At 42.6% G+C, this 8,920-nt stretch overlaps 1 protein-coding gene across 1 annotated transcript in view; it reads left to right on the forward strand.

The window, feature by feature from the left end:
• LOC124130478 (short stature homeobox protein 2-like) overlaps positions 1 to 3,224 on the forward strand; it is a 47,899-nt gene extending 44,675 nt beyond the window's left edge. Inside the window, exon 4 of the mRNA XM_046493610.2 lies at positions 1,443 to 3,224. Within this exon, the coding sequence (XP_046349566.1) occupies positions 1,443 to 1,780 (338 nt within the window). The 3' untranslated portion in view covers positions 1,781 to 3,224. The remainder of the gene's footprint in view (positions 1 to 1,442) is intronic.
• Positions 3,225 to 8,920: the final 5,696 nt, after the last annotated feature.

The following is an 8,920-nucleotide window of genomic DNA, read 5'->3' on the forward strand; positions in this document are numbered from 1 at the left end:
ATCAATTAGGGCTTTACTACAATGGCCAACCATGTCCAATAATTGTGAGGGCTGCTCAAATGAAGGGAGTAAATTTGACAATATTTACTGTAATTTTCCTGTATTTGCTGTTTCGGAGGAATCAGGGTGTAATAATCAGTGGAGGATTATAGTTTTATTGCCGTGGTTCTGTGTGAAAGACTTCGCGGCGTGGTCTGAAGGAGATAAAACCATTGGAACACTACCAAACAGTATAATGTCGAGGGTCCGCTAATATTGGAACATCACAACATGAGGGAGTTGAAACTAAGTGGTGGCTCGAGCCCGGGTGATCGTGGAGGCATGGAGCTATAAGGGCATTGTGTGGATATGGTTTGGACAAGGGGTGGGTACTACAAGGGGGGAATCGTAGATGGAGTAATAATCATTCTGGATATATTGACGAAGATGTTGGGGCGTGACAGATGATTAGCCCTCCACACACACACACACACACACACACACACACAGAAACTCAGACACACATATTCGCTCAGACACACACACACACAGAAACTCAGACACACACCCATACTCTCTCTCTCTCTCACACACACACATACGTACTCACATACTGAGACACGCACATTCATAAACACACCCATACTCTCTCTCTCTCTCTCTCTCTCTCTCTCTCTCACACACACACACACACACACACATACACACACTGTTGAAAGAAATCAATTATAGTGAAAGATCAACTCCACAAAATAGCATACGATATGCTAAGATAACACGATATCTCAAACACTATTTATTTACCTTTACAAAGTGTAGTGATGTACGAATGTGATTTTAAAGGGGCTCAGCACAATAGAGAAGAAGTGGAGGGGGGACTTAATGGGAGCGTCACACATTGTACAACACAAAGTTCAAAGGTGTTATGCGGGTGTGTTTGCTCGAATACCCGACCCCCATGACCTATGAGACTCAAAAGTATAACAGATGTCACCCTGCTACCCCGGGGTGTTGTTACCCTGCCTGGCGCGGCATTAAGACAATAAAGCAATGGTCGGTTCAGAGTCGCCTGCAGCATAGTATCTCAGTGGGCTAGCACTATAAAGTTGGCATTTGTCCGGACAAGTACAAGTAGACACACGCACGCACGCACGCACGCACGCACGACCTGTTCTCTCTCTTTTTCTCTCTCTCAGATGACAGATGATTAGCCATTCACACACACACACACACACACACACAGTCCCACTCTCTCTGTGTGTCTCTTTCTCTCACACACAAACACATATACACACACCACACACTCACTTCGACTCTCTCTCTCTCACACACACACACACACACACACTCTACATCGACACCCGCGACCTGCTCTCACGGTGTATATCAGTTTTAGCATGTTTACCTTATTGTTAATATATTAGTCTGTATCTGTTGTTGACGTCCATGTCTGTTTATTTCAGCCGGTCTTCTAATGCAGTCTCAAGGTACCCCCCTAGACCCGTGCCGAGTCGCCCCCTTCATGAATCTTCCCCATGTGCGAGAACCCGGGATTGAGAGACTGCCGTATCCACCATTCTACCCCTTTCTACCCCTCCATCCCGCCGCTGCTGCCGCTGCTGCTGCTGCCGCCGCTAGCGCCTCTCAACATCCAATTCACCCGATGCTTCTTTATCATCACCACCTCGCTGCCCTCAACTACACCGCACTTCCGGATAGCAGCTTCCGGTCCGCCAAGAACTCAAGTATTGCAGATTTACGTCTCAAAGCGAGGCAACATTTGGCAAGCCTCGGGATATAACCCGGAAAAAGACAATTGAATAGCAAAAATTAGGAACTTGGTTTGCTGAAACGGATAAAGAATGTTTTCCAGCTCAAAAAATGACAAATGTACGAATGCAGTAAAATCATTTCTAGACCAGATGAGAGGTTTATTAACAGAAATGATGCGATCAAAATTACATCAGTTGCCTTCGTGCAAACAAAAAAAGGACCGTTGGCCTGGGAAAAAATTGATTGTGACAAAACTTATACAGCGTCAAGAACGCCGAGGCTGGTGATCAATTTGGCTACGGGTGAACGAATTTCGAACCAACCATCCATGTCGCTGTGCGAACTTGCCTGTTTCATACCTCATCTTCGCAGAAACCATTTTCACAATTGCCAAAGAAAGGCGACCTTTTCAAGCCGGACTTGAGCCATGAAGATTGTTCTAGGCGCACTTCTTTTCCAAAAGGGCGGAGTAAGATGTACACAGCCCGATCACTCAACTCACAGTTTGGACATGCGTGGTTTCATTCTCATCCGGGTCCTTAAAGGACCAATTGAACAGTTGTACTTTTTCTTGCACATTACCGTGTATTTATGCATATCTTTTTAAATGTGACGTTGTGTGTGTTTAAATGGGAACTGCTACATAATTCAGTGACTAATTGTATAGACCCAACTTCGTTAGTCGGGATGTTGTTTATCCAATAACTATCGGGTTTGTACAGTGAACCCCCGATAGGACAGAAACCCGATATCCGGGCGATTGCCGATAGAAACGTATGTAAGTATACTCAAGATAGAAATTGATTTGGTAATAATATCGCTGTGGCTCGCAACGGTACCGACCGGATAAACGGGGTTTCACTCGACACTTGAATAAGCTCCTTTACAGAAACCCGTTCACCCGCTCGATACTGATGCCGATTGCGGTTTGTCCAGATTCATGAGGTTCGACTATGATACTTTTTTTTTGTAGATATCCTTTTTAACTCTTAAATAATCCATGCATATTCTCAATAAACCGCAGCACATACATTTCATGAAAAGAACAACACTGCAATGTTTCGCTTTGTATAAATGTGTTGGATATTGCGGGGTATCGACACGTGCAAGTCTGTGTTGTTATTTGAGAGTAAGAATCCCCCTCCTTGTCTCTCTGCTACAGACCAGTGAGGAGTCAGGACACTGTAAGCCGTGTTATTCAAGGGATGTGTAAAGACACACCCTCGCGATCCTTGCTGTCGCAGTTAACGTGGGATATGTTTATGATTATGCAAAGCAGTCTGAAATCACTGAAATAATTCCATTGGCAAGAACTGCTCTGATTTCAGTGTTAGCGTGTTTGTTTACAAAGAGGAGAAACGTCCTGTCACGTGGTATGCAAATTAGATTAGGCAGTGGTGTAATGCTGAGTGTAAGACTGTCATAGCAATATGATAAGACCTACTACTACTACTACTACTACTACTGACAATAATAATAATGATAATAATAATAATAATAATGATGATGATGATAATAATGATAATAATAATAGTAATAATAAGGTGCAATGCTTAGTATAATTACGACTATCACAGCATTTTCATAAGCCCTGCTACACCCACTTTATTATTATTATTATTATTATTATTATTATTATTATTATTATGATCATCATCGTCGTCGTCGTCATCATCATCATAACACATCTCATGTGCATAATTACTTAAAGATAAATGGGAAGTAAGTGTATGTTATCTTCATTTTAATTTGTATGTGATTTTGGTAACAAATAGAGATATATGGTAAAAGGCTAACAATCTGCTATCCAGGGTCCACTGATTGACCTTTCTTTCTACGTCGAAGGCATTTAAAACAATGGCCTTGGGTCGAGATTGGAAATGACGGATCAAACTTAAAAACTGAATTAAAAAATAGATTTTAAATCGAGCTGTGATAAAATTTTAGTACATGATATATTTCATGGTCTAACGTGTGGGCTGCCCTCAAAATATGAGGAATATAGGACAATGGGAGATACGATTGACTTTGATTATTCATAATATGAATATTTATGACTATTTTTCCATCACTTCAGTGAATCCCTTGTTCAGAGTGAACATGTTAAGTTCATATGGATCTTACCATCCTCGATAGTCTTAGGTATTATTTTCCCACCCATTAATTAATACATTGGGCCCACTCGCTTCCACAGCTTAATTACACCCCGATTTGAATGCACGACGCATTAGAATAGTCAAATTACTCTTGTGGACGAGTGAGATTCCATGCTGAGCTACAGATAGGAGCGATGGCGGTGGTGACGTCACTTCCGCTATGGTTGCGAAGGGGTCCAAGGTATTTATCACGATGGAATAGCGGCATAAGAGTCTGGACAATCGAGGGTGGAGTTTATCGGGACCTGACATGCTGTAAGGGACAGGTTTATGCAAATATGTGTTGGCTTCGGCTGTTTCTACCCGCGGTCGCTGATTCTGTATGCGGGAACACATGGACATTATACATTGGTGAAACATGTGGACATTATACATTAGTGAAACACATGGACATGATACATTAGTGAAACACATGGACATTATACATTGGTGAAACACGTGGACATTATACATTGGTGAAACACGTGGACATTATACATTGGTGAAACACGTGGACATTATACATTGGTGAAACACGTGGACATTATACATTGGTGAAACACGTGGACATTATACATTGGTGAAACACGTGGACATTATACACTGGTGAAACACATGGACATTATACACTGATGAAACACGTGGACATTATACATTAGTGAAACACATGGACATTATACATTGGTGAAACAGGTGGACATTATACATTGGTAAAACACATGGACATTATACATTGGTGAAACACATGGACATTATACACTGGTGAAACAAATGGACATTATACACTGGTGAAACACATGGACATTATACACTGGGGAAACACATGGACATTATACACTGGTGAAACATATGGACATTATACATTGGTCATACACATGGACATTATACACTGGTGAAACAAATGGACATTATCATTGGTGAAACACATTGAAATTATACATTAGTGAAACACGTGGACATTATACATTGTGAAACACATGGACATTATACATTGGTGAAACACATGGACATTATACATTGGAGAAACACGTGGACATTATACATTGGTGAAACACATGGACATTATACACTCGTGAAACACATGGACATTATACATTGGAGAAACACGTGGACATTATACATGGGTGAAACACATGGACATTATACATTGGAGAAACACATGGACATTACACACGGGTGAAACACATGGACATCATACACTTGTAAAACACATGGACATTATACACTTGTGAAACACATGGACATTATACACTGATGAAACACACGGACATCATACACTGGTGAAACACATGGACATTATACACTGGTGAATGTTAAACCTTAACTTGTTATGTAGTGACCCACTTTGATTAAACTTTACTTGTATCAAGATGTGTTCTTTGTTTTTTTATATTAATCAAACAGCTGACAGTAAGCCATGCAAGCCCGCCGCCATGACCACCAATGTGCAGTGGGGTAGCCCAGTGGTTAAATCGTCAGTGCATGAGGTAGAAGACCCGGGTTCGAATCCGCACGTGGGTTCGATGCGTGAAAAACCTGTTTTCTGGTGGAATAATGTTAAAAACGATGTTGTCACTCACTCCAAACAAATAATATGGCAAACGTGTTTATATACTACTATGGTACTACGACTGATAGGGATAATAAGATATGCCATTCTATTTAAATATACACTCGACATGGTATGAGAATTAGTTTTGAGTATCATGGAAAGATGAACATATCCCTATCAGTGGAGTAATAAATGGTCCGGAGTTACGGGGTGTCCGTATTATAACGAGTGATTTAAAAGAGCGGGTGAGCGCCAGTGATATCTGAGCCATGTCAAGAGATATCATGTCTAGTGTATAAGATTTCCAAATGTGCAAACTGAGTTGGGTAGTAAATACTCGCTTGTTTGATGGGTGAGTGAGTGAGTATGGATTTACGTCGATTTTTACAGTATTCCAGTAACATCACGGCGGGGGACACCAGAAATGGGCTTCAGACATTGCACCCTTGTGGGAAATCGAACTGGGTTTTAGTCGTGACGATCGAACGCTTTAGCCTCCAGATTACCCCACCAAACATCACGACGGGTTTGTTGTCCATGTATAATGGCCCCGCTGTTTACTGTTACAACCGTGAGACTGCCCGGTGAGCGGGAGGTCGGTGGTTCGATCCCCGGCCGCGTCATACCAAAAGACGTTAAAAGATGGGACTTGTTGTTACCCTGCCTGGCGCTCGGCATTGAAGGGATAAAACAAGCACTGGTCGTCTGGGAATCAATATACGGTGTCTACACGGGACATCCCTGTTAAACTGCGGCATGGTGTCTTCATGGTTAGCTCTTCAAAACCATCTTCCCGAGGCAAGAGAGTTAACTGATTTTAAAAGTCCAGTTTCCACCCTTGCCGAACTAGGCTGGAATTCCTTGGCTCGATCGTAGCGCCACCAGTGGCTATTGCGAGTTATGTCCTTTCTATGCCTCTCCTACTGGCCAATCAGATTCAACCTCTCGTATCACTTGCATTTGCTTCAGACAAAACGGTGGCGCCTAGTCAAGACGATCTGATCGATAATCAAGATCTATATTGTGATAAAACGAGTCTTACATCGCGAAGTGCATCAAATCACGTGAGCACCTTGATTAAAAACATGAAAAGATTTAGAAAATATCTGTTGACAACGAGTTAGCGGTGCACATGTTTTGCAAATCCTGCAGTCGACCGAAATCTGCATGACACTTTACGAACCGGATTTCGATTTCGGTGCGCGATTATGATTGGACTATGCATAGACTCGTTAGTCCAGCCAAAATGTAACTCCATAATACCAGCCTAGTTCGGCAAGGGTGGAAACTGGACTTTTATAGTCAGGTTAACTCACTTGCCTCAGAAAGATGTTCAAAACCGGAACTAGTATGGACTAGTACAAGCCTACACAGACACACAGACACGGGCGCGCGGGCGTTGCTATGAAAGTGCAATAATCTTGAACGCGACGTTACACCGCATTTCACCTCACCACCACGCATTTATTGAGGGCACAGGTGAATTGCCTCTCCTAGGTGTAACCTGATCCTTTAATTATGGATCATCGATTCGCCCTGCGTAGCTTTCTTGTGTTTTTCAGCACCATATCCGTGTTCAAGGGTGTCTTAGGGGTTTACACAGAAGACCTGCGACATTTGGAGCTCCCCCCCCCCCCCCCCCCCCCCCCCATATCACGCCGTGATGTTACGGAAATCCTCAACAAAGCGGCACAAAATAAACTCACTCGCGATTTAAGCTTCTCAATTATTCCATATGTGTGTCGTCAATTATGCCATTCTACATTCTATCCCCCGTGAGGATTCCAGGCTATAACAGCCCCAGCCACCTACATGTTTGTCGACAGTACAGTTTAATGGACCGGGGGTCGGGCTCCGTGACGAGGGTGGGTGTATATTATCGTACCCCCTCTGCGTAGAACGCTTATCGAGATATCAATCACCCGATTTTCTTGTTCAGACTCGTTTGTTTACAGGCAGCCGTCAAATAGCTGGAATATTGTTGAGAGAGGTTTGGGCAACAATCGATCAAATAACAAAAATGGTGCTCATAATATCAATCACTGTATGTTTCCTGTCCAGACACGATTATTTACAAGCCGTAGTTGAGTGAGTAAGAATTTTCGCCGCTTTTAGCAACCAGTAATATCACGACAGGGGACACCAGACATGGGCTTCACGCACTGTACTCATGTGAGGAATCGAACCGGGTCTTCGGCGTGACGAGCGACCGCTTCAACCACCAGGCTACCCTAGCACCGTAATTGCGGCATGAAACAACAGACTACACTCCATTCATCCAGTTGTCACTCACATACTCCGTCATTTATGTTAACTGGTCCACAAATGGAGCAGTTTCTTGCTTTAAATCTTTTCTTCCCGGGACGGATTACTACAGTGACAGTTTTCAATATCCACTCAGTCCTGTCAGAAACAGTTTACACCGGTCAACCAAAGCATCGTGGACTCCTTTTACGTACGCATCTTTCACGTTCCATTGACATCGATTTTACTCTTTTACACAGTGTGTAGGAGCACGACCGGCCAGGGATCCAAGGCGTCAGAAGTCGCTGGGTAGAGTTGTGTCCCTTCACCACTATAGGATCAGCTGTAATTAGCTTTGTTTGTTTGTTTATTTAACGCCGCACTGAGCAATAGTCCAGTTATATGACGAGATATATTATATTAGAGTCTGGACCAGGCAATCAAACGATTGATATCATGAGCATCGAATCAAGCATTTCGGATACCATAACATGCATCACCTCTTAGGACAAGCATGAGTTGTTGAAAAAATATTCTAACTTGAATTTGCCTGTGTGCCTGCGTGCGTAGATAACCCCCTCAGACACAACGTGCAGAGTCAAAGCCGACCCGTCCTTAGTTTATCCCCTTAAAGCCAAGCGCCAGGCAGGGTAAATGAAATTCATTTCGTTTGAACAATGTCAATCACAGTTTTATGAAATTCTCTTTGGTGGGCGAGCCATTCTTAAAGGGAACTAACTCTGGTATAGAGGGCGCTGCTATGTAATATAAAAGTCTCGTCAAATTGCGGGAAGTTCCGTGAGCGAAATACGCATAATGTCGGAAAGTGCATGTTAAATCTCCAATAGTAAGTAAGTAAGTAAGTGAGCGGGAAGTTCATTCTCACATCCGATATAGACCTTGCCAGAGCCTTTGGCTTCCATCCTGTTTATACGTATTTTGTCCGCCATGTTGTAATTTTGAAAAATTGCCAGCACGTCTGACAACAAGCTGAAGCTGGACGATATTTTATCCTTGCTTGCTTCGTCCAGAGAAGATGTAGCTAGACGAATCCAAGTTTGCAGTGTTGCAAGACAGTTTTGCTCAAATTACGGCTGATTTGTGGAAACGTATTAGTGAGAAACCCTTTGTTTGGAAACGTGAAGGACAGACACTTCAATATGGTTTCATAATTTACATCGTTGACAATTTGAAGTACATGAGTTTTGCTCTTGAATATGATTGAATTGATTATCTC

The sequence above is a fragment of the Haliotis rufescens genome, unplaced genomic scaffold, assembly GCF_023055435.1.
Source record: "Haliotis rufescens isolate VD_foot unplaced genomic scaffold, xgHalRufe1.0.p SCAF_9, whole genome shotgun sequence".
In the NCBI taxonomy this organism is placed as follows: domain Eukaryota; kingdom Metazoa; phylum Mollusca; class Gastropoda; order Lepetellida; family Haliotidae; genus Haliotis; species Haliotis rufescens.